Below are 23490 nucleotides of genomic sequence, written 5' to 3'. Positions count from 1 at the left end.
CTAAAGACTTACCCTTTGTGTGAAGCCCTGTCTCTTTTTTCCAACTTTTAAGGAGCTTTCCTTCTCCAGCCTACTCCAGATTTTACAGGTCCCTACCCTCTTCCCCCCGAGCCTTCTCATTTTTCCGCTGTTCCTCCTCCACCCGCCAGGCCGTACCTCTTCTCCGAAGCTGCCTCTGTTCTCTATTTCCGTGACGGGGGACGGAGGGGGTGACCAGAGCAGTACACCGCGGCCGGGGTGCGTGTGAACCGTGGGTCCTCGCGGTGACACGGCAGCGTGTGCTGTTCGTACGCTTGTCCTTCTCTAACACTGGTAAAAAGCTGTTGGCTTTCTGGACCGTGCTGAGCGGTGCTGGAGCGCTCGTGGAGCAGCCTGTCAGCCCCAAGATCTCTCTCCTGCTTGCTGAGGCCATCTCGGGGCACGTCTTTTTTAGTGTGAAATTGAGGTTTTTATTTCCTTTTATTCAACGTACGCCTCATTTTATGTGGAATTCCATCTGCCATTTCATTACCAAGTTACTTAGAGTCATAAGGTCCTTCTGCTTTTCTTCATGTCTGCTTGTCTTCCTTGCCTTGAATATTAACATCAGGATCCTTGGTCACATCCCCCTCGTCTCGCTGTTGCATTGTACTCGGACAGTGTCCTGGTCCAGCACAGGTCCCGGCCTCTGTCCCTGTGAAACTCTGCTGTGACCTCTCTCCCTTGCAGGAAATGACCGTATACTCCTACTCTTTGTTATCGTTCACCCAATTGTTTACCCGTGCAGGGACAGTCCCTGTTCCAGTGTGGCCTCTTGGTGTCCTTACAAGAAGCCTTTGATGAGGGAGACTCGCAGATCTTAAAAGTCCAGGTAATCTGGCGCCTTTTGTGAGGCTAAATGTCTCTTTACAGAAGCCACACTGACTTTTTTTCCCTAGTATATCATGTTTATAGAGATATGTCAACTGTCCTCTAATTCTAGTCTGTATAATGTTGTCTAATGAGTCCTGTAGGAACGTTGGGTTTGGAGGCCCTGCCCTTACCAGGATTTTCTTCGCAACCCTTGTCTTAGAGTTGGCATCACTCTTGCCCCCAAGGCGATTTTAAGAAGGCTGTAACCAGGTTGGCTGTTCCAGCTCTGAGCTCCGCTGCGTCTTTGGCGAATGCCACCCAGTCCTCCCCACCCGTTACCCTTCCTTTTGGCTCTTGATCCTGTGACCTCCTCTCCAGTCACTCCAGCGTCAGCCAGTTTCGCAGAGGGCCCCTGCAGCAGTGGGGCTGGCGAGGCGGCTGGCTCTGCCCTCGTCCTGCGAGGGAGCGTGTAGGGGAGTCCCTTACCTTCTCCTCTGTGGCACTCCGACTCCTCCAGCAGCACTGAGAAATGGACCTGTTCCTGGCGTGGCTTCCTGCAGCAAGGCGCCCTCAGGATGGGCATCTGAAGCGGTAACAGGGTGATGGGGCAGAAGCTGTTTTGGTCATGGGAGAGAGGGCAGCAGGTCGAGGGAGGGGATGCTCCCCCTCTGCTCCGCTCTCCTGAGACCCTCCCTGGAGCACTGCGACCAGCTCCAGGGTCCCCAGAGGGAGGGAACAGCAACGCTCAGGGGGCTGGAACCCCTCTGCTGTGGGGACAGGCTGGGAGAGCTGGGGGTGCTCAGCCTGGAGCAGAGAAGGCTCCGGGGAGACCTTCCTGCAGCTGCCAGGGCTGAGAGGGGGCCTGCAAGGAAGAGAGAGATTTTTTTTACCAGGGCCTGTAGTGACAGGAGGGGGGACAACGGTTTTTAACTGACAGAGGGCAGGTTTGGGCAGGTTTAGGCTGGAGGTTAGGAAGACATATTTTACTGTGAGGGCGGTGAGACCCGTGTTGCCCAGGGAAGCTGTGGGTGCCCTGTCGTTGGAGGTGTCCAAGGTCAGGTTGGACGGGGCTCTGAGCAACCTGGTCTAGTTAAAGATGCCCCTGCCTGTGGCAGGGGGTTGGACTGGATGAGCTTTCAAGGTCCCTTCCAACTCCCACTGTTCTCTGATTCTGTGAACTTAGCAGGGTGGGTACGAGTTGGCTTGGTAAGGGAATCCACCAAATAATCAGTGGTTTTAGGTAATTAGGAATTACCTTGCTTGCAGCTAATGGTGGAGTCACCATCACTGTAAGTATTCAGAAAACGTAGACGTGGCACTTCAGGACATGGTTCAGTGGGCGTGGTGGTGTTGGGTTGATGGTTGGACTTGGTGGTCTTAAAGGTCTTTTCCAACCTTAGTGATTCTGTGATTCTGTAATGCCCCTTTGCTTTCGGTGAATGAGGAGGTGCGATACAGCGGATGCTCAAATATCCTTTGTATTAAGAATTTTTTTGCAAGCAGGCCTACTCACCTCTCCCTGAGAAAGTGGTCGGACCCCCTGCACATACCAGTGATTTAACCCTTCAGAGAGCTGCTAAAGCAATACCGGGCCTAGTTGGTGATAGATCTTTCAATCTGTGTCTGCATTGACCACTGAAGAGATCTAGTGTGTTAAAGGCTTTTGTCTCTACTTTGTATTTTCCTGTGAATGTTTTATTTTGGTAATGCGGATGGGAAATGACTTGTACCCAAATTTGCAGCATGGCCTTAGCCAGACTTGGCAGCGAACCGGATTGTGCAAAGACTGCAGAGGCTGCCAGTTGCTCTGTACAGGGAGATTCTCTTGTTGGTACAGGTTTTTTTGGCGTGTGCTTGTCTTATTTTCTTTTAGTTATAAGAAAAGTAAATTTTTTTACAACATTTGCTGTTCTAGATACTTTTCTAAATAAGATCTGTTAAGGCCAGACCGCTGACCTGGCCAGTGCTTTATAGTCCTGTTTACCGTGCCACCCACCTCGTGTCGAGACGGCGCATCGTGATTTCTCCGTGGTCTTGCTAAATGGTGGTGACCTGCTGTGTCCTGGTTGCAGCTTGAAGAGAACACGTACAGAGTTCATTCAGTGACGACCAAGGTTGTATTAAGATGTGACCACCCTCCTAAAAACGTTGAAAGCGTGGAAATAAGAAACTGGGGGAAGCTTGGCACGGTGGCATCGCCCACACTTGTGCCTGTAGTATCTCAGTGTGCTTTTTTCCTTCTCCGACAGGACCAAAAAGCGGTATATACCATAGCCTCGTCCCGTTTGCGCTCTCATATAAAGTCACGTGTCTGGCTTAAGCAGTTTCCATGCATTTGGGAGGCTAATCTGCCTTAAATTTGCTGCTAATTTTCATAATCCGTGTTGATAATAAGTCTGATAAAATACATGGCCATGTAAAGCAGTCAGTTGGCAAGAAACGACCCGCCTGCTACTTTGTGCGCGGTGAGGTGCGCTTTTCTCTCAGACTTGAGGCATTGTGGGAAAAGGACTTCTGGCTTCGTCCCATAAAATAGAAGTTATTTGTGGCTTTTCTCAGAGAGAAAAAAAACCCCAGCTGGTATGCGTGTTCTCCCAGCTGGTGGAGCGTGGGGAGTTCAGCGGGTGCTTCAGGTCCTTTCCCAGGGGGTTCTAGAAAAGTGTTCAAGTCTTTCAGAAAATGGCAGTTCTGGGTTTCTTATTTCACTATAGGAATATATTTTTTTTCAACAGATAATTCACTTAGTGAATTTATGTGTGTATTTATATTCTGAATTTTATCTTTGGCAAAATAAAACTGTTAAGTCTCCTGTGGAACTCAAGCTGGAGTAAAATCTTAATGGCAGTATAGTAGCCTGCTCTGATTGACTATGCTCCTTTTCTCAAAACAAATCGTACTTCAAACCGATTTACTGAAATGAAACTCTTCAATTATGTCTGCAGTTTAGTAGCACTTGAGAGAAGTTGAAGCAGCAGGCCAGTACTTGGTAGGAGAGCAAGTGGGCTTGCCTGGCAAGCTTGTGTTTTCGCTGCTGTCTTGTCGTGGTGGCCCCTTGCTCTCCGCATGTCGCTCTGGAAGGAGCATCTGTACCGCGTGCGGCGGCGTGTGCACTGGGCACCGCATCGCTGTAGAGCACCGTTTTGATGGTCTGGCGAGGTGCTGTCCTTCTGTCCTTGGCTCTAGGTGTTCCCAATGCTGTCCTCACAGCTTGTTGTGGGAACCGATGGTGAGATGATGGCCTTCTGGCGTGGCTGGCTACCATCGTCCTGAGCTTAGCGCTCTCCACCTAAGGAGATGTACAGTCGTCTAAGGTCACGGAGGTCTGCAAAGCCGTCTGGTCCTCCATATCTCAGCAAGTGGAAAGTCCTGACCAGGTTCAGCAGAGCTATTCCAAGTGCTGGGTGTCTTGTAAAGCAGTTGGTGGTGAGGGTTTGCCACGTCCTCATCTGCCTTCTGAGCATCCTTCCTCCTCTGTAAAGCTTAGTCGCAAAGCTGCCGTTGAAGAAAACGTTAGATGAATTTGGTGCAGCTGTAGGGGGAGGTGGCATCTCGTGCTAGACCAGATGACAGAGCTGGGAAACAAAAATCTTTATTTTAATTTGGGTCACAGTGAAACAACTGCCATCCTTAATTGTTGCAGAACGAGTGATTGGGGACGTTGTAGCAGACTGTGTATGTGGCATCTATTTTATTTACAAGCCATTCATACTAGTTTTTGAGGCTTATCTACGAAGCAAACGCTATCGTAGTTCCTTTTGACTGTCATAATCTGGTGGTGGGTGAAGTAGGTGTTCATCCCCCTTTGACTGTGTCCCGCTCAGCCGAGCGAGAGCCTTTTGACGTGCAGGAGCCGACAGAATTGCTCTCTTTTGGCTTCCCTCTCCTTTCCCGAAATGGCCGTGAGAGCGATATTTGGGTCAGCTGCCTCAAGAGTGTCATTTTCTTTTGACACTCATCCCTCTGAGCATATAGGAGGAGCCCGATGGGGAAATGCTGTGGTGCTGTTGGCTGCAGTGGGATCAGGAGTAGTTAAAGGGGCGTTGTGGTTATTGGAATCGCTAATCACGGCAAGACAGGGAAACCTCTCCGACGCCTGACTGAAACGGTGCGTGAGCGAAGACGGCCTTACCCAGACCTCGCTGGGGGGGACGGGGGGACCCAGGTAAGTGCTCGGATGCTCTAGCCCATGCGAAGGCTGTTGCTTTCCAGCAGCCCGGGTCCCTCGGTGGCTTTGCTGTGATGTAGCACACAACAGTACTTGCGTGTTCTTCGATTTGGACCAGAGACCTTCTGGGTCTGTCTGGGAAAACAGGATTTTCCCTTCCGCTCTTGCTGCGGTGCTCCGGCTCTCGGTGGGGCAGTGCCCGTCCGTAGGTCTGAACTGTCTGGTTGGCATCGTGCTTCCGTTGCCTTGGAGCGCGCCAGTCGTTTTGCTTCGCCCGGGCTCCGCTCGTCGCCTGCGGGCGCAGCCCGGCCGGGCGGTGCTGGGCCTGCCCGTGCAGGTGCTGTGGCAGACTCTGAAGCGGGACGCTGTCCTGCAGTTTCTTGCCCTGTGCTGTTCGCATGCCCGACGAGCGCGTCCTGAAATGAGCTGAGTCCGTGGGATTCGTTGGCAGGTGCGTGCGGTAACCCCGGCCCCACTCTCCATCACGCCCTGTCACTTGGGGTGGTGCTGGTCACTGAATACCTGCTTTTTGTCGTCATTCCCACTGCATTTTTTCCATCTTTACCCTTCCATTGCCCGTATTTGTTAAAATAACTGCTGAGAACACAGGTGCAATTTGTTAAAATAACTGCTGAGAACACAGGTGCAATAGTCAACAGTACAGTATTTTTTTAATATTTTAATAATGTGTTGTGTTTATATCATGCCAAGACTAGTGGAACTGCACAGGGCGTGTCAGGGGTGACCACAGCCTGTGCTGTTTTGGGCAGTTGTCCCGCACTGTGAACGGGAAGGATCTTAGGTTGCAATATCACTTGCTGGTGTATTTCAAGTCCCTGTAACTTGTCCTCCCTCTACTACCTTTGTTCTTAGAGGAAAAATTACTTTGCTGCTGTTGCCCCAGCCTCTTCTCAGTGACCCAGGGAATGGTGATGGGCACAGATTGGAACACAGGAAATTCTGCTTAAACATAAGAAAAGCTTTTTTTTTTTTTTTTCTTTTTACTGTGCATGTGGTCAGAGATAGGAACAGGTTGCCCGGCGAGCTTGTGGAGTCTCCATCCTCAGAGGTATTTAAAACCCAGCTGGATGTGGACCTGCCAACCTGCTCTGGTTGACCCTGCTTTGGGAGACAGAATGTGGTAGTTTAAACTACCGCTTGGCAGAATATTATGTATTTCTTAGGGTAATGTGTATGGGTGCAGGGGAACCTAGAGTTTAAGCATCTTCAAAATGTGGCTAAAGTAAATGGGTGGTTCTGCTGCTTACAAAGAAGCCGTCACAGCGTCGGGCTTGCTGGGCATTTGGTGTGTTTGATCTCTGAAGTATTTTGGCAAGTGGTAACGCTTCGTGTGTCTGAACCAGGGTTTAGTAGCCCTGAGCTGAGGAGCACGTGGTATCTTACCAAATGAGTATCTACTTTGGGATCTCTCTCCTAGAGAGCGCTTGGTATCTGGAGATGAGTGCTGTACATACATGATCATCTCGTGGAAAAGCCTGCAGGATCCACTTGGTGTGAAATAAAGGGAACTGACAGCTCACCATCCGGGGTGTTTTGTGGACCTGAATCCATACTGAGGCCGCGCTCACCCAGTCTGATGGTCGTTTCGATTGGTAGGAACAGCCTTTCTCGAGAATACCCTCCTGACCTTTGGACGTTAAGGGTGCAAATAGCAGTCTCTGGCCACCTTGTCTGTAGACAGCCTGAGCAAAGACAGACGGTACACCAGCCTGGGAATATGAGGGGACTGTACTGACAAAGAAGTGAGGAAGGTGAGTACCTGATATCCTGTCTCCAGCTGCCACCAGATGCTGCCATCTTTCCTTGCTCAGGATGCTGACAGCTGTATTCAGGGGATGAAGAACTTTCCCCTCTCCTGAGCACTCCCTTTCCCGTCTCACCCTTTGAGTCTCACGCACTTCAAAGCATTTCTCTACAATAAAGCGTAACCCTACTAAGCCCAGATGATTTTGAGGAGCTCCTATACAAACTGGCCTCATACAATGTTGGCAGGTCCAGCGCGACTTACCGACCTGGGCCCTGCCCTGCTCTTGGCCTCAGCATTGCTGTGCTTGTTCCTCGCTGCGTAGGAGCTGGTAGCGTACAGAAAAACTCTTTCCCCGTGTAATTTAGTTGGACATTGAAAACAAGGAATTACAGGGTAGATAAAAGGGCAGGTTTGTTTGTTTGTTTGTTTGTTTGTTTTTGGCAAAGAGTTTGAATCTGAATGCTCCGCAGAGTTAACTTCTGGCTTGTTTGAGCCCTGGTGTAGCAGCTTTTCACTTGTTGGGTTATTCCTAATCCACAGGCTATGTGGTGCAGGGAGAAGGGTTGCTTGTGCTGCAAGCTTCAGTCCCGCTACCTTTGCTGGAACAGCCAAGGTTTGGCATGGTGCCATGTTAGCCTGACTGTGACTTGTTGCCCTGAGGATCAAGTGTTTCATTGCAAAGACTGTCAAACAGCGCACCGCGTCTTGCCGTGTAATCTATTGACCGCTTTATTTTCTCCATTATTGCATTTCACATCACCAGAGTGCAAGCGTCACCTGGGGCTTGCTTCTGCTTCTTGATGCCTCAAGTCTGCAGGGCAGATTCTGAAGAGCAGCCTGCTCAGGTTTGCTAAGCATTGACAGCTCTGTCCTGAGTCGCTACAGAAATGCCAAATTCGGGAGCTCGCTCCGTCTCCGAGCTGGTACACCTCATTCCCATTGTTCGGAAGGGATCCTGAATGCTGGGCATGTATGAAGTGATAAAGGCTGACACAGACCCCAAAACAGGTCTCTGAAGACCTCATGAGATAACAGAGACTCTACAGCCTCCATTTTAGACGTAGCCTCTTGTCATTGCAGGCTTCTGCTCTCAAGTGAACTTGAGTCAGGTTTGCAGCTCGTCGTGTCCTGGTGCTGCAGCTCAGGGTGCACGGGCTGCCCGATGGACGCCGCTCTTCCAAAGTCGGGCGCTGCTCCGGGCTGCCTGCCCTGGAGACGCCGCTTCCTGGAGGAGCATGGTTGCTGTAGGTGAAGTAAATGCTAGTTTTGGCCAGCACGAAACACGCCGCGATTTCATTTGAATTGTGTCACCGCGGGGGAATGTTGCTAAAATTGTCACTTGGCTTTCCATGTTAGCGTTACCTAGAGGGCACGCCGAGGCTGCTGGAGGTTCATGTTTTATCTGCAAATTCCAGTTTATCTTTAAGCTGAATGCTGGGGTGGGTATATGTACATTGATTTTCGGAAAGATACATGTTTGACATCTTTATTTTTTTGACAGTGCAAAAATATTATTATTATCTCTACCTCTTACCCATATTTTAGTGTTTTATTTATATCCTGCATAGGATCTGCAGTCTCATAATTCAACAAGGGGTTTTTCAGACTCGAGGGGATTGGTCTGGGGATCAGCAGAACCTTGTTAGCGTGCCTGGGATTTGAAGGCACCCTTCAGAAATTGTTTCCAAATTGACATTGACGCTGTGGCTTTTTCAAAACCATTCTCTGCTTTTTGCCTCAAGAGGCTTGCCAGATAACTGAGTATTTACTTGAAAAAGCGCTCTGTGTTGTCCAAAAAGTCCCAGTCTTTTCATTCCCAAATATTCTATAACATAGATTAAAAAATAAAATTCAGTACAGTTGTTTTCTTATTCTTTTTCAGCTGCACAGTGCTGTAAACACTCCTGAAATACATAGGATTAAAGTTGGTGGTGATTGAACCTACTTCCTTCACGGGTGATGGAAGGGTGGTAGCAATGAATTCCCTTGTCCCAGGAAGATCCCCGTGTCCTTCCCCTCACGTCGGCTGGGAGGAGGGACGCTGGCGCTGCTGCCAAGGCTGGGAAGGGAGGTGGCACTGGCACAGTACTCGCCGGGATCTGCGGTGTGCTGGTACCTCCGCCGTACTGGGTCTGGCCGCGACTTTCTCCTTTCTTGAACAGTAGCATCTCACTCATTTTTCGGGTTAAAAAAAAAAAAAGGAACCCTCCTGCTTCCCCACAAATAATTGTAAGTCATGCAATTTCTTACATTTCAATGTAAATGAGATTTGAGTGACTAATGCTAATTATTCATTCATCCTGATTCAAATCCTATTTTAGTTAGCCCGTGGGCCCAATTTCACTTCCATGCAGCATGAAACCTCTTCTGATTATCAACAGAATTGCCATGCATTTATTCTTGAATTTTTGTTTTGTTCAGCACACGTCTTTTTAAGCTGCTTAAAACCAAAATGAAACAAATACATCATTAATAAATGAATCGAATTTCATTAGCATGACATGGTAGGTTATATTTTAAGGGGAAAAAAAGTCTTCCTGTAAATACATTCCCCTTAATTGGCTACAAAGCCTTTCTCCTACGTATGCTGTTTAAGCGAAACCGTGCCCGGGGAGGTGCTGGTGAACTACTGAAATTCAGAGCGGCCCGAGAGCGTCGCGCCCCGGCTCCCCGGGGGGCCGGAAGGCTGCGCTTCGCCCCTGTCCCTGGGAAGGCTTGGTCGTGAGCTGAAGCTGTACCCGGGTGCGGCTGCTGCCGGGGAGGGTGTCCCGGGCTATGGCGGGCAGCGCGCGGGGCTGGGGAGGGTGCGTTGGGCTGTCTGCCCTCGCGGCGCTGCCGGCCAGCCGTGGAGGAGAGGTCAGTCGTAGAGTCCTTCCGAGCAGAGTCACAGGATGGTTGGGGTTGGAAGGGACCCTGAAAGACCATCCAGTCCAACCCCCCGCCACGGGCAGACACATGTCTTTGAGTTTAAAACTGTTGCTCCTTGTCCTGTCACTACAGGCCCTGGTGAAAAGTCCCCATTTTTCTTATGAGCCCCTTTTATATACTGCGAGGCCGCAAGACAGTCTCCCTGGAGCTTTATCCTCTCCAGGCTGAAGAACCCCAACTCTCGACCTGTGGACAGCAGAGCTGTGCCAGCAGAGCTGTGCCAGCCCTCAGGCCATTTCTGTGGCCTCTGGACCTGCTCCAGCAGGTCCATCTCTGTCTTCTGCTAAGGCCCCCAGAGAATCCCCTCCCTCGCCCTGCTGGCCACGCTGCTTTGGGGGCAGCCCAGGACACGGTCGGCTTCTGGGCTGCGAGAGCACATTGCCGGCTTGTGGCCAATTCTTCAACCTCCAGTATCCCTGAGTCCTCGGCAGGGCTGCTCTCCATCCGCCCACCCCCCGGTCTGTGCTGGTGGAGCCTGCACTTGGCCTTGTTGAACGTCATGAGTTTCCCATGGGCCCACTCCTCCAGCCTGTCAGGATCCCTCCGGATGGCATCCCGTCCCTCAAGTGCACCAGTTGCAGCCCTCAGCTTGGTGTCATCCTCAAACTTGCTGAGGGTGCACTCAGTCCCGCTGTCTGTCGTCGACAGAACGATGTGAGATGAGTCGTGATACCGTCCTTCGGGACGCGACAGCCCGGAGCGAGGCTGTTGCATGCTGCACCGCCGTATAGGTGCCGTACATCTCGGGGGTATGGCGGCATTGCTGGGAGCGTTTCGCCAGAGTAACCGCGGTTCCAGCTGCCTCCGTTCTTCCTGTCCCGCTGTCCGTCCCCACCACACTTCAGCTGTCTCATCGCCAGGCAGGATTTTAAGGTTATCACAGTAAACTGCTTCTCCGGGGTGCAGTCCTTCCCCCCCGACTGGTGGGAGGCCATGGCAGATGAGAAAGCTGAAACAAGATGGAATTAATCCTGTGTTTGAATTCATATTCAGACCCACACATGGGCTGGACAGGGGAGGCTCCCCACATGAGGGGCTCTTCCCCGTCTGTGGCTGTACTTGAACAACAGCCATGTTAAAATAACTCAAGAGATTGCCTGCAGTGAATCCCTTAACCTAAAACTGATTTTTTTTACCCCCGTGTACCTGCTCCAAATTCTTCTTCATTCTTTCTGGATGTCAGTGTCTGCAAATCCTTAATTTGCAGGAGCCAACTCGCTGTTAGAGATAAGCGCCATGTTATTTGCATCGTATATCCTGCCGGCTCGAAGGAGCCTTCTCCGCTGGTAGTGCTGGGATGAACTTATGACAAATACAAGGAATGAAAGTCTCTCAAATGCATTTTCTGGCATGACTTAAATGCGCTGAAATTGCTGACATTTTGCCTTTTTCAGATGTGTGTCAGTGTCCATAGGCTTTTGTTTCAAACGATGGAAAAATATTGAGTTAAATATTCCCAGAACAACAAATCCGGGAGACGCTAAGTGTACGTTAGGTGAAGGCTACTGCATCTGGGTATATCTGGGTCCTGCAGTACATGCATTGTAAAGGCAGAAACACGCAGTCTCTAACCTTGGCTGATCTCACAGAACTGAAGGATACCGCCATTTCGAGTGCCGTGTTTCTGCCTGGAACGTTTTGCTTTCGTATTGTGCTTAATTTGGATGGGCTGGACGCTTCCAGTGAAAGAAAGGTTTAATGACAGGTCATTTTGCTTGAACCAAAATGTTTCCTTAAAGACAAGGAAGTTCTTTGCCTGCTGGTGGATTCTCCCAGGTTGGTGTCAGCAGCTCTGCTCTGGACCAAAACTGAGTTTAGAATAAGTGACGCTTTCTTGTTGAAGAGGGTCAGAGCTCTTCTACAACTTCACATCTCCGCAGCCAGACCTCTCTAATTGACGGAAGTCTCGGTTATTGGACTCGCGGCTGATAATACCGTCTTCCGCATCGGAAGGCTGTGGTTAACCTGACGGTACAAGTCCGTCGGTCGGCGTCTCTGCGCTGTTCGTGTGTATAACCGGCGGGATCCAGGACGTGAATCCCCGTCTTTCGCCTGAAGCCAGTTCTAAAGCGGGCCAGGTCCGCTGTGCCCTCCAGCGCCTGGCACCTGCCCTGAGCCGCGGCCGAGGGAGCCGAGGGCTGAGCCACCCGCCTCTTCCTCTTCACAGCTGGCGAGGTACGATGCGAGCCCGCCACAGGCGTCTGGTCTGCAGGCAGAAAAGCGCCTCGAGAGAACTTACTAGATGTCGAGGTAGCGGCTCATCTAAAAGTAAAGCTTCAGTGTCCCCTCTCTTACTGAAACCAGCACCAATTTCAAACTTGTCTGTTGTTAACTGCTGATGAATGAACATTGATAGTATCCGGAAATTTGAAGGCTAGTTCCTGTTTTTATCCCAAATTTACACTGGCAACGGCATTTAATTAATATCAAATTTACTCCGTAGTTTACTTTTAGAAAAAAGTTTGGCCCTAATGTTTTCAGTGAGTGAAAATTAATTAATTCTTAAAATCATTGGGTTTTTTTCTCATTTTTAATTGACGAATCACGACATGTCAGCTAGCAACACGTACGTGCCCTTACACGTCCGTGCGTGGTGAGTAGGCTGGCAGCGCAGCTCGGTGTGGGTGTTGTGGCTCTTACCTCCGTGATCCCCAGTTCCAGGTGTGGGTTTCGCTTGCCTTCTCCGTTCAGCGTATTGTGGACTCTTCGGGTTCACGGGGTGCCCCCAGGCTTGCTCTACCACCCGTTTGGACTCCTACTCCGAGTGAGCCGCTGGCAAATGCCGAACGTGCGGGTGCCGGAAGCACCGTCTCGTCTCACTAACGCAGAGCTCGGGGTGTCAGAGCGGTACTGGGGCGCCTGCCTGAAACGGGGGTTCAGAGCGTGAAGCCAGCTGCCGCAGCAAGGCCCCGCGCTGGGGCTGGAACCCTCTGGTCTTTTTTCCTGTTACAAACGTGTCGTTTCAGCCAATTCTGTCTAGGGCACAATGGTAGCGTGGTTGCGTAGAAAGAAAAGCATTGATTGTAAGCCTTGGATTGATGCATGCTCAACTGACAGCCGCTAGATTAAGTGATTCACCAGTAATCCTTCGTTTTCTTCCCGGGTTTCCCAGCTAAACAAACTGAACTCTCTGAATCTCTCACTTCTAGGCATCTTCCCCGTTCTTCAGCTGGTTTTGAGACTAATCTATTCACCCTCTGATGTTTAAGCAACTTTTGAAGGATGCAGACACAGGCATCGAGTGCTGTCTTGCTAACGAGGAGGTAAGATCACCCTCCTTGCTCCTGTTTGCACGTGACACGGCCAAGGGTTGCATTGATCGTTGCTGTCTCACCAGCTCTCGTTGAGATGCTCATCCATTAGGACCCTCACTCCTTTCCCTATTAACTGATCTCCAGAGTAACTGCTCTCTCCTTAAAAAAAAACAAAAAACTGTTCTTTTTCTTAGGCGCATGTCTTCGCGTTAGGCTCGGTTGAAGCGGTGCTTTTGTTTCAGTGGCCTCAGCCTCTCGAGCAATCTGGGTTTTTCTGCATCACTGATAACTCTCATCTTTATTTGTCAGCCTGCAAACTTCTGTGACATTTGCAGATTTTGTCAGCAGCCATTTTCTGGTCGAGACTGGGGAAAATACAGCCTAGTTTGCCAGGCCTGTTTCTGGTCTTTGCAGAACTCGCTGTAATTACATGCGATTGATCTTGGTTCTAATGTGGGAATCATTTGTCAAGATCTTTGTTACTTTTAATCCACTTAATCGGGGCTTTTTTATACTCTCTTGTGCTATTTTTTTTCTTACACTGTCGTGAAGTAATAAATCAAATGTCCTACCCAGCCCATCTGCATTATGTCTGTGCTGCTGTTGCCTTTTCAATGAAACATTGAATTTTACCAGAAGGGAGATTACATTTACATCCTTTAATTCTGTATTGATTGCATCCCCTCAAATTGCATTATTTTGCCTGTGAACAACTCTGTGGTTACGTGGAAGGAGTTAAATAGTTGCATGTAGTAGTTTTCTTCCAGTCTTCTGGAATTTCTCCAGGTTAAAAATAAATCACTTTTAAGATCAGAGTGCCAGAGGTTTGTCCAGTTCTGGTTGTAGGATCTTTCTCCAAATGTTGTTCTGATGTAAAAATTTCTATTAATAATGTTTGACAAACTAATATCTGACATCATCAGAGGACTGAAAGATGTCTGTATGTACCCTGTGCTATGACAGTGTCAAACAGTTCTTCCTGTGCTCAATATTTTACCAGTTTTACTACTTAGAGCTCCAGGCGGGCCTGTAACGTCACTTCGGTCATTGTAACGCTTCACAGTGTTGCCAGCCGTGAGTTTCCGCTGGCGGGGTTTTTTACCGTTAGGATTGCAGATTTATATTGATTTCTGTCTAGTATCTCTTCTAAAATTTTTGACAGATGATAACTTTTTAAACTAGATTTTCCTTCTACTCTCCAAAAAACCACTACAAAATACATGCTAAAGTCTTTTCTGGCCCTGGAAGGGAGATTTTTAGCCTCCCTAAGGGACTGAATCCAAATCCGTAGAAGAGTTTTAGCATCAGGTTAGAAGTCAGGTGTTCCTTAGGTCAAACCCCGTCACTAGGCTAGACCTGCAGGGTTGCACTGCTCAGGTCACTCAGGTTGTCCTGCCTTTAAATCAAAGATAATAGCAGTTGCTTGCTTCTCAGGTTTGGGCTGGGTAACTCATTTCTGGCTCAAGACAGCTGGCATTGCCCGGTGGAGAGAACCGTTTCCCTCTGTGGGCTGCGGTCGAGGCCAAGATCGCTGGCTCAGGCTTTGACAAGGCTTGGCCACCTCCATGTGGTTAAAATAAATCTTACTGTTAGCGGTGGGACGTAGCCAACAGTGCCTATAAAATTTCATGGGAGCTTAGCTTTCCATCCACTCTGTTTTGGAGGCTTCAGCCTCAAGTGTAAATGTTTTTATTAACATTTGAAATATGGAGCAGCCGCGTCTTTCTTTCCTGCTTGGGAGTAGCTTTGGGAGCACGTTCTGTTTGTGAAATGGCACTTAACTGCTACTTTTTTTTGTAGCAGACTTCTCAAAAGCCTGCGGAGGAGACGTAGGATCTTCAAGCAAATGCTGACAGCTGGAGTTTCCCGATAGCAGGTGACACTAAAAACATGGTTCTGTGTTGGTTGTAAAATTCTAGAGTTTTCTGACTCTCGTGATTGAATGTTTGCACCACTTAGGCTCAAGCTGATAAACTCATAAATATTTGGGGGTTTTGTTTGTTTTTTAGATAAAATTATTTGACCACCATGAGTTGGAGTTTTCTGACCCGTCTGTTAGAGGAGATCCACAATCACTCAACCTTTGTTGGCAAAATTTGGCTGACAGTGTTGATTGTATTTCGGATTGTCCTAACTGCTGTGGGAGGAGAATCCATTTATTACGATGAACAAAGCAAGTTTGTGTGCAACACAGAGCAGCCTGGCTGTGAGAACGTTTGCTACGATGCTTTTGCTCCTCTTTCGCATGTGAGGTTTTGGGTCTTTCAGATCATTCTTGTTGCCACTCCGTCTGTGATGTATTTAGGCTACGCGATTCATAAAATTGCCCGGATGGTGGAACACAGCGAAGCCGACAGAAGAATCAGAAGCAAAAGCTTTTCCATGCGCTGGAAACAGCACCGTGGCTTAGAGGAAGCTGAGGAGGACCACGAGGAGGACCCGATGATGTACCCAGAAATAGAGCTAGAAAGCGAACGGGAGAATAAAGAGCAGCAGGCCCCTGCCAAAGCTAAGCATGACGGCAGGCGGCGAATCCGGGAGGACGGACTCATGAAAATTTATGTCCTGCAGCTTCTGGTGAGGACGACGTTTGAAATCAGCTTTCTCGTGGGTCAGTATTTTTTGTATGGCTTTGAGGTCAGCCCCATATTTGTGTGCAGCAGGAAGCCGTGCCCGCACAAGATAGATTGTTTCATTTCAAGGCCAACCGAAAAGACCATTTTCCTGCTAATAATGTACGGGGTGAGCTGCATGTGTTTACTCTTGAATGTCTGGGAGATGCTGCATTTGGGATTTGGCACAATCCGGGACACGTTGAACAACAAGAGAAAAGAGCTGGAGGACTCTGGTACCTATAACTACCCGTTTACCTGGAATACGCCGTCTGCTCCTCCTGGCTATAACATCGCGGTCAAGCCAGAGCAAATGCAATATACTGAACTGTCCAACGCCAAAATGGCCTACAAACAGAACAAAGCCAACATAGCTCAGGAACAGCAGTATGGAAGCAACGAAGAAAACATTCCTGCCGACCTGGAAAATCTGCAGAGGGAAATTAAAGTGGCTCAGGAGCGCCTGGACCTTGCGATCCAGGCTTACAACAACCAAAACAATCCCGGCAGTTCCAGAGAGAAGAAATCCAAAGCAAGCTCAAACAAAAGCAGTGCCAGTAGCAAGTCAGGAGATGGGAAGAGCTCTGTCTGGATTTAATGTTGGCTGAGTTTATATATTGTGTTTTTTTCACCTAGTTTATCATAACGAGCTACCTTGAATAATGGCTTCCATTAAGTAAATATTTGACTTTGCTTATTTTCAGGGATACCGTTGGCTAGTGATTCAACCTCTCAGAAAGGGTTTATACACATATTCTAGGATTATAGAACTTTATTCTTCTGTCTTCCAAGTCAGGAGACAAATAAGTATATTTAAATCATTCTCATTGAACGGTTTATGCTGTATGTACAGTATTATAGTACATTTATTATGCACAATTTTTTGTATTTGTACACTGGATCTCTGATGTTACACTTTTTTATATTAATGAGGAGAAAGCAATGGGTAGCTGTTAGCATTTTGCCAGTTTTATTACTGTGGTCTGCAGTTTTGTTGTTGTTCTTCCTTGTTTTAAAAGTAAAACTTTGTATGCTGCGTTTCAAAAGTGCCTTGAACATGCACGCAGCACAGGAGTCTCTGCTTACCCAGACAGCCCACGGGTGCCAGTCGCTGAGCAGCAGAGCAGTGAAAGATTTGGAAAACATCTGTTAATGGTGCTCTTGACTCTGTCTTTTACAAAAATGACGTGCTACTTGTAAAATGGAAGTGTCATACTATAGCTGTTACGTGCTACAGGGTTTTTTGCCCTGTGGAAAATTACTTACAGGAAAAATGTACGTGTGTGAGAGTACTTGTGTTCAGAGTAAGAGTGCCAGCTGTAACGCAGAGAGGGCTCAGACCTCCCTGCAAACTTTATGCAACAGGAGGGAAGACAGACTTCAAACTTTTGTAAAACATCCCCAAAAAAGTAAATAGAAATTACTGGATTCAGTAATTCCACGTATTTATGTGATATCTATGAAAGTGGATGTTTTTGAGGTCTGTTGTTACATAACGCCCCGCTCCCCAAGGGCATGAAGTTGTTCTGATACCTTTTGGATAAGATTTCTGTCTTTTCCAAAGTAATCTGGTTAGATGGAGTCATGGTAATTTTGTTTCTCCATGCATTACGCTCGAGGAATAACCTTCCTCTCCCCCCAGCCAGAACACACGCGCTGTCTCGAAGAGTTTTTACAAAGCCCTCTCCGAATATCAATGATACTGCCTTATTCCAGACACCTCTTCCTTCCATTGTGTCGAGGAATTTAGCTCAGACGGAGCAATCTGTATAACTTCGATTTCTGCTTGAGAGACCAGTCAGATTTGGCATTCTGTGGTTTTGGCTTTAAACTTGAATTTATAATTAGAAGAAGGAGAATGCGGTATTTACTGCCTTTGGCGGTGTCTTTTTGGCAAGGATGCACATTAACATTTGAGAGATCCTGATAAATGTGTATGCTGTTTGCTACTATTTATAATGTATTCAGGACCTCGCTCCGCTCTTTTTTAGGTTCTCATGCATTTTAATGTATTTTTGGGGCCTGTTTCAAGCGGGACTGTTCTGTTTCGAGGCTACCTCAGTCCTTAGTGCCCTCGTTGCAGCCTGGCCAGGAGCAGGACTGAGAAATAAGGCTCCATGGAAGACACAGGTACACCCGTGCTCCATTCCTGTCCTGTTAACGTTAAATTTAAACTAAGGGGATACGAGCACATGCTTGCAATTATCCTCTACCCAAGCACTTGCTGAAAATAGGTGTTTTGCTGGCTTGTTTTCAGTCTGTTTTCGCTCTGGGACACCAGGCAGCCCAGGCGTGATCCCAGCTATCCCTCAGCTCTGCGTTAGCGCGACGTAAGCGTGCCCAGAGCCCGCGCAGCCCTCTGCACGGCGTCAGCGAGAGCTGCTCCGGCTCGCCTCCAGCACAGACGTTTGCAAGAAACTTGCTTTCTGGCTTTTTGTTTAGCAAACTCCCAGCCGCTGCTGCTGGAAAGGAGCAACCTCTGAGTCTTACGCAAAAAGGTTTCAGGGTGATGTCTTCAAGTATAAGTAACTAACACGTTAAGTATATAGCGGTTTTTAAAAGCTTGACTGGACTTGCGGGCAGGGACAGTGAGCCAGTGAGATGGGACTAGCTGTGTGGGGTGAGAGGGAGTTTATTAATAGTGCTCCTCTAATTAAACAGGAGGCTGAAGAGAAGCAGCTGCCTGAAGATGGGCAGAGAGGCTTTGCCAGCAGAAAAGCTGTGTGTGATGGAGAAGCTGGATGGAAAACATGTTGTCTGAAAGCACTAGGGAAAGACATTTGGAGCCTGGAGATAAACGCAGCAGATTCATGGCTACAATCCACTGTTATCCCGCCACTGGGGTGGTTCTTTTCAGCTTTCCAAAAGGGTTACGTTGCTCTTAACCCTTTGCAGTGGTTTCGGAACAGCCTTTCACCAGCCGAATAGCAAGTAGTGAAAATCCTTTCCCTTCGCTGCTCTCTACACAAACTGCAGCGATTTCTTACTAATGGCTTAAAATAAGACTGGTTCATGAGAGCTGTGTCACCCCTTGTCTGTATTAGCCCTTTCCCACTTAACGATCTGAGCCCTTACCTGCTTAAGGCTACCATCTCAGGCCAGTCCTGGGAGCTTTTGTCCACACCAGTGAATACTCCCGGTAGTGAGCAGAGTGTCCAGAATATTCCAATCCCAGCACTGAATTCATTCCGAAACTGCAAAGTAATGGAGCTGTTTCTATTACTGCGTTTTTTTGTTCTCTTTTTAATTGTGTGTAAAGTGCACATTTTCTTTGAAACTGTTTGTTATGAGTAGAGGACGTCTGTTAAAGCTCTGATGTTCATGTCTGTGACTGTATTCAGTTTCAAAGAGTCAGGCTTGATTTTTCCTTCTGCAGAAATGATACATGCATTACTTTAAAATGCTCTCTTGCTTTGGCTTGATGTAGGCCATTCCGAAATAACGTTCAGAAGAGACTTGGGGACAAAAAGCACTGAACGTAACTTGGATTTGTGTTGACATTCTCTGGTTTCAGATGCAGTTCGGAAAAAAAAAAAATCTATTAAATCCAGTGGATTACTCCAGTCTTGAGTGAAGTGGCTTCTTTTTTCCAGCAATAGAATATGCCTCAAATGTGTGAGTGAGGGAGAGGGATATTTTAATGATTTGTCTTAGAGCCACAACTTGGAATTTTTATATATTTGACTTTGTTTAGTGTAATAAAAGAGTCGTTTAGAAACTAACTTGTGCCTTTCTGCATGTGAATTGCTCTTCGGTGACAAGAACAATTGCATTAAAAAAAGAAAAATCTATAAACTTTGCAAGTCAGACCTTGAGAAGGGTACCACTTATGAAAACAGGAAAATCTGCATTTCTGCATATGAATGAGCATGCTGATATTGTCCAGTGAACTGTGCAGCATTAGCTGGCCTAGTTTAGCTGCGATTTTCGAAGGAACATACGGGAGCTGGCTGCCCAGCTCCTTTTAAAAATTGCAGCTGAATACCCGTCTGTGTTGCCGTCACAAAAGATGGCTTTTGTAAGTGTCCCATGCTTTCCTCTCGCTGCAAATATGGCCTCAAAATTGGAAGAATGTCTGAGGAGGCATTAAGCGGTTTGCCGTGTCACACAGCTGCGAGAAAGCTAGAAGTGAGCTGGATTCGGTGGTGTGGGCTTGGAATAAAAAGCTGTTTGTTCAAAAGTTACAGAAAAAAGCAGCCATATAGACAAGGACAGCGCTGCTGCTGCTCCCAGAGCACGTTGCGTCCCGCGCCTCGGTGCGGGCTGTAATGGCAGACGCCGGTGGCGGTGACCGAGGCAGCATCCAGCGGTGATGACGGTGTTTGCGTTTTCAGCTGTCGGGTTACCTGAGCATCCTGCAGTCTCCGCAGACCGGGCAGCGCGCACGGAGCGGGGAGCGGCCCGGACGCGGCGCCCAGCGCGCTGCCTGGGCAGAGCAACGCTGGCTTGAGCCGTGCGGCGCGGGTACAAGTGCGCGGATCACCGGGAGGTGCAGCTCCTGCTGCGTCGCCTCCGCTGCTCCAAGAGGACACTCCACCTTGCCCTTGACTTTAAGCACATGACTGTCTCTGGGTGAGTAACGCAGCCAGCTACAGGCAGCCAGCCACAGGCAGCCAGCTACAGGCAGCCATCTAAGCGCGTGCTGAAGTGTTTTCAAGTGCAGAAGCCTTCATTTAACAATGAATTTGCAGCAAGAAATTCTGAAATGCTTCAGGCATTTAACCGTAACTGAACAAGAAGGGTACGGTTGCAGCGCTCTTCGCTTGCGGTGCGTTTTCTTGGGAGATTGTCTAGCAGAAGCCGTCACGCGATGCTGCGTTTGGTCTTGTGCTCAGAAAGAGGCCAGGAGGAGAAAACCCCGAGGTCAAAGCTGGGGCTGTACGCCGTCGCCCCAGGCTCGGTCGGTTGCTCCGTGCAGACGCACGCTGCTGTCGGAGGTGCCCCGGGCGCTTCGCGGGGCCGCCAGCTGCTGCTCCGCCGGGGCGCGTCTCCCAGGGGTCCCGCGTCGCAGCTGCCAGCCCCGCGCCGGTGCCCCGGGGGCTCCCACGGCGCCACGCGCCGAGACGTGATCCCAGCCGCTGCCCTCTGCGGCTGGGCGGGCCGCTCCACCTCTCCCTGCGCTGTACCAGGAGGGTAACTCGACTGACTTTACTGGGTATCGCAAATACAAATCGGATCCTCTCTGCCGAGTAGGTTTCCTGTCGGAAGCCCGGGCTAGGGGTTTAATATCGTTAGCATTAAGTGTTCCTGCCTGTAGTTTAGCTGCGATCTTGTACTACGGTTCTTCTTGTAGCTTGATTTGTTAGTAATTCCAGAATTCGTGATACTGGGCACGTAACTTGCCGGCTACGAGGTCACTTCCGAGAGGAGCTGTTTATCGAGACGCGTGCGTTTGCTGTCGGGGCGTTGGTGGCGTGCCTCGTGCCTGTGACTCGGGCGTGCGGCGCTTTGCACGCTGCGCAGTTACCGTGACACGGTTCCCGAAAGACCGACCCCTTTGCAGGAGTTAAATGGCGATTTGCTGCTAACGGTGTAACTGGATGTAATCCATCAGCATGGAAGGGAGCTCAGCGGCTTCTGCTCCTTCGGGGCTTGACATTCATTTTCTCTGTATCAGAGGAGACTTCAAATATCAGTTCCTCATTGCTTGGAAAATGACATTTTGTTTTCTACAGCGTGACATTATCGTCGTGTAAATTCCGTGTCGATGGCTGGGGAAAAATGCCTGAGAAGGGGGATTGAAAGGCGCCTGACCGTGCTCATCAGTGCTGTGGGATAGTTTCAGTACAGTTCACATTTTGCTGTCCTCCTCCCTTTTATTTCTTTATTGAACAGGGTGTTCTGGTGACTCTTTGGCAAAGGCCGTGTTGCCCATTTGTGGACCCGAGCCTGCTGCGTCCCCAGGAGCAGGGCTGAGGCCCCTGTGGCTGCGTCCAAGTGCGGTCTTATGCCCCAGGATTTTTACACGTTACTCTTGTTCAGGTCTGTGACTTCTGCTGCCTCGTGGCCGGGATTTCTTCTGTGTGGACGCAAAGGCTGGCCGAGCAGAAGCAGGAGTCGGGAACCCACTTTCTCTTTAGAGACGGCGGCGGCGTGGGGCCGAGCCCGCTGGTTTGAAGTGGTGCAGAGCTGCGTATCATCTGCAACGTGCTTTGCCAGGAGGTTAGTCTTGGTATTCAGATGGAATTTAGGATCCCAGTCAGAGGGATCTGGACAGGCTGGGTCAATGGGCCGAGGTCAACTGTATGAGGTTCAACAAGGCCAAGTGCCATGACCTGCACTTCGGCCACAACCACCCCAGGCAATGCTACAGGCTTGGGGAGGAGTGGCTGGAGAGCTGCCCGGTGGAAAGGGACCTGGGGTTGCTGGTCGACAGCCAGCTGAACATGAGCCAGTGTGTGCCCAGGTGGCCAAGAAGGCCAACAGTGTCCTGGCCTGTATCAGCACTGGTGTGGCCAGCAGGAGCAGGGCAGGGATCGTGCCCCTGGAGTCGGCGCTGGTGAGGCCGCACCTTGAATCCTGTGTTCAGTGTTGGGCCCCTCACTACAAGAAGGATGTTGAGGTGCTGGAGCGTGTCCAGAGAAAGGCAACGGAGCTGGTGAGGGGTCTGGAGCACAAGTCTGATGAGGAGCGGCTGAGGGAACTGGGGTTGTTCAGTCTGGAGAAGAGGAGGCTGAGGGGAGCCCTCATTGCTCTCTACAACTGCCTGAAAGGGGGTTGTGGTGAGGTGGGGGTTGGTCTCTTCTCCCAAATAACCAGCGACAGGACGAGAGGAAATGGCCTCAAGTTGTGCCAGGGGAGGTTTAGATTGGAGATTAGGAAAAATGTCTTTATGGAGAGAGTGGTCAAGCATTGGCACAGGCTGCCCAGGGAGGTGGTGGAGTCACCATCACTGGAAGGGTTCAAAAAAGTGTGGACGTGGCACTTGGGGACGTGGTTTAGGGGGCATGGGGGTGTTCAGTTAACAGTTGGACTTCATGATCTCGAAGGTCCCTTCCAACCTTAGTGATTCTGTGATTCTGTGTGAAATTTCTTAAGTCAGCAAACAAGCGGTGATATATTTTGGCTTTGTTGTGAATATTGGAAAGTATCATACCATCTTCTCAGCTTTCATCTTGCTCTTATTTAAAGACATATTATGACTTAAGTGAGTTACTTTTATTTTTTCCCATCTGAATATTTCTTATCCCTAAAAAATCAATATTCCCATTGATGAATGCTTGCCAGGCTTTTTGTATGTTTTTCCATAAATGAGAAATCACCTGAAAATCCACTATCAGAAAACTTGTTTAAAAGCCTGCTTTTGTATGGAAAATGTTTCTGGTAACGTTGATACTAGCAGGTGTCAGATGTATGTGTGTGTCAGTAGTTTTGGAGCTACCGCATCGCCTTTTGGCTGTTACTCCCCCTGACGTTTTTACAAGGAAGAAGGTGAGGAGATTTGACGCATGATACCTGAATTTAAACATGATGACTCCAAGCTCTGAAACAAAATTCCTCTCTCACTTTATCTTGCCGATAACAATATTTCTTTTCTTCCCACTGAAGGTGGTATTACAATATCGAACGATTCATTGCCGTATATATTATAATGTTGTATACAAAAAATTAAGGCTTAATGCATTGTAGAGCTCCTTTGCGGGTGCGCATTATATCCTTTGAGAGTTTGCGTTCACTGGAATTACACCAGAGACCACAGTAAGTCCCACTGGTGTGCACTGGTGAAAAAATGCTCTGAAAATATGAAGGTACAAAGAGAAGTTTGCGGGTTGTCTGTGGTTGTTAATGGAGGGAAGAGAGATCCCCGAAAGCGCCGGACCCGCTCTTCAGGTCAGCTTCATCCCGGAGGAGGCCAAGGAGCACCGGGACAGGAATCAACTTCCCTGGAGCTTGCTCAGCAACGCACAGCGTTTCCTTAATTGGGTCCAGCGC

The 23490-nt window shown here is 48.9% G+C and overlaps 1 protein-coding gene across 1 annotated transcript; it reads left to right on the top strand.

The window, feature by feature from the left end:
- Positions 1-14974: 14974 nt before the first annotated feature.
- Positions 14975-16156, top strand: GJC1 (gap junction protein gamma 1; the record flags this gene model as incomplete). The annotated part of the gene is made up of 1 exon (XM_082010636.1): positions 14975-16156. One exon carries the CDS (start codon positions 14975-14977, stop codon positions 16154-16156), a length of 1182 nt encoding a protein of 393 aa, XP_081866762.1.
- Between the last annotated feature and the right edge of the window lie 7334 nt (positions 16157-23490).

Source organism: Phaethon aethereus (genome assembly GCF_964289735.1).
Source record: "Phaethon aethereus genome assembly, chromosome: 25".
In the NCBI taxonomy this organism is placed as follows: Eukaryota; Metazoa; Chordata; class Aves; order Phaethontiformes; family Phaethontidae; genus Phaethon; species Phaethon aethereus.
The sequence above is the reverse complement of the archived record's forward strand: the minus strand, read 5'-3'. Positions and strand labels throughout refer to the sequence as shown.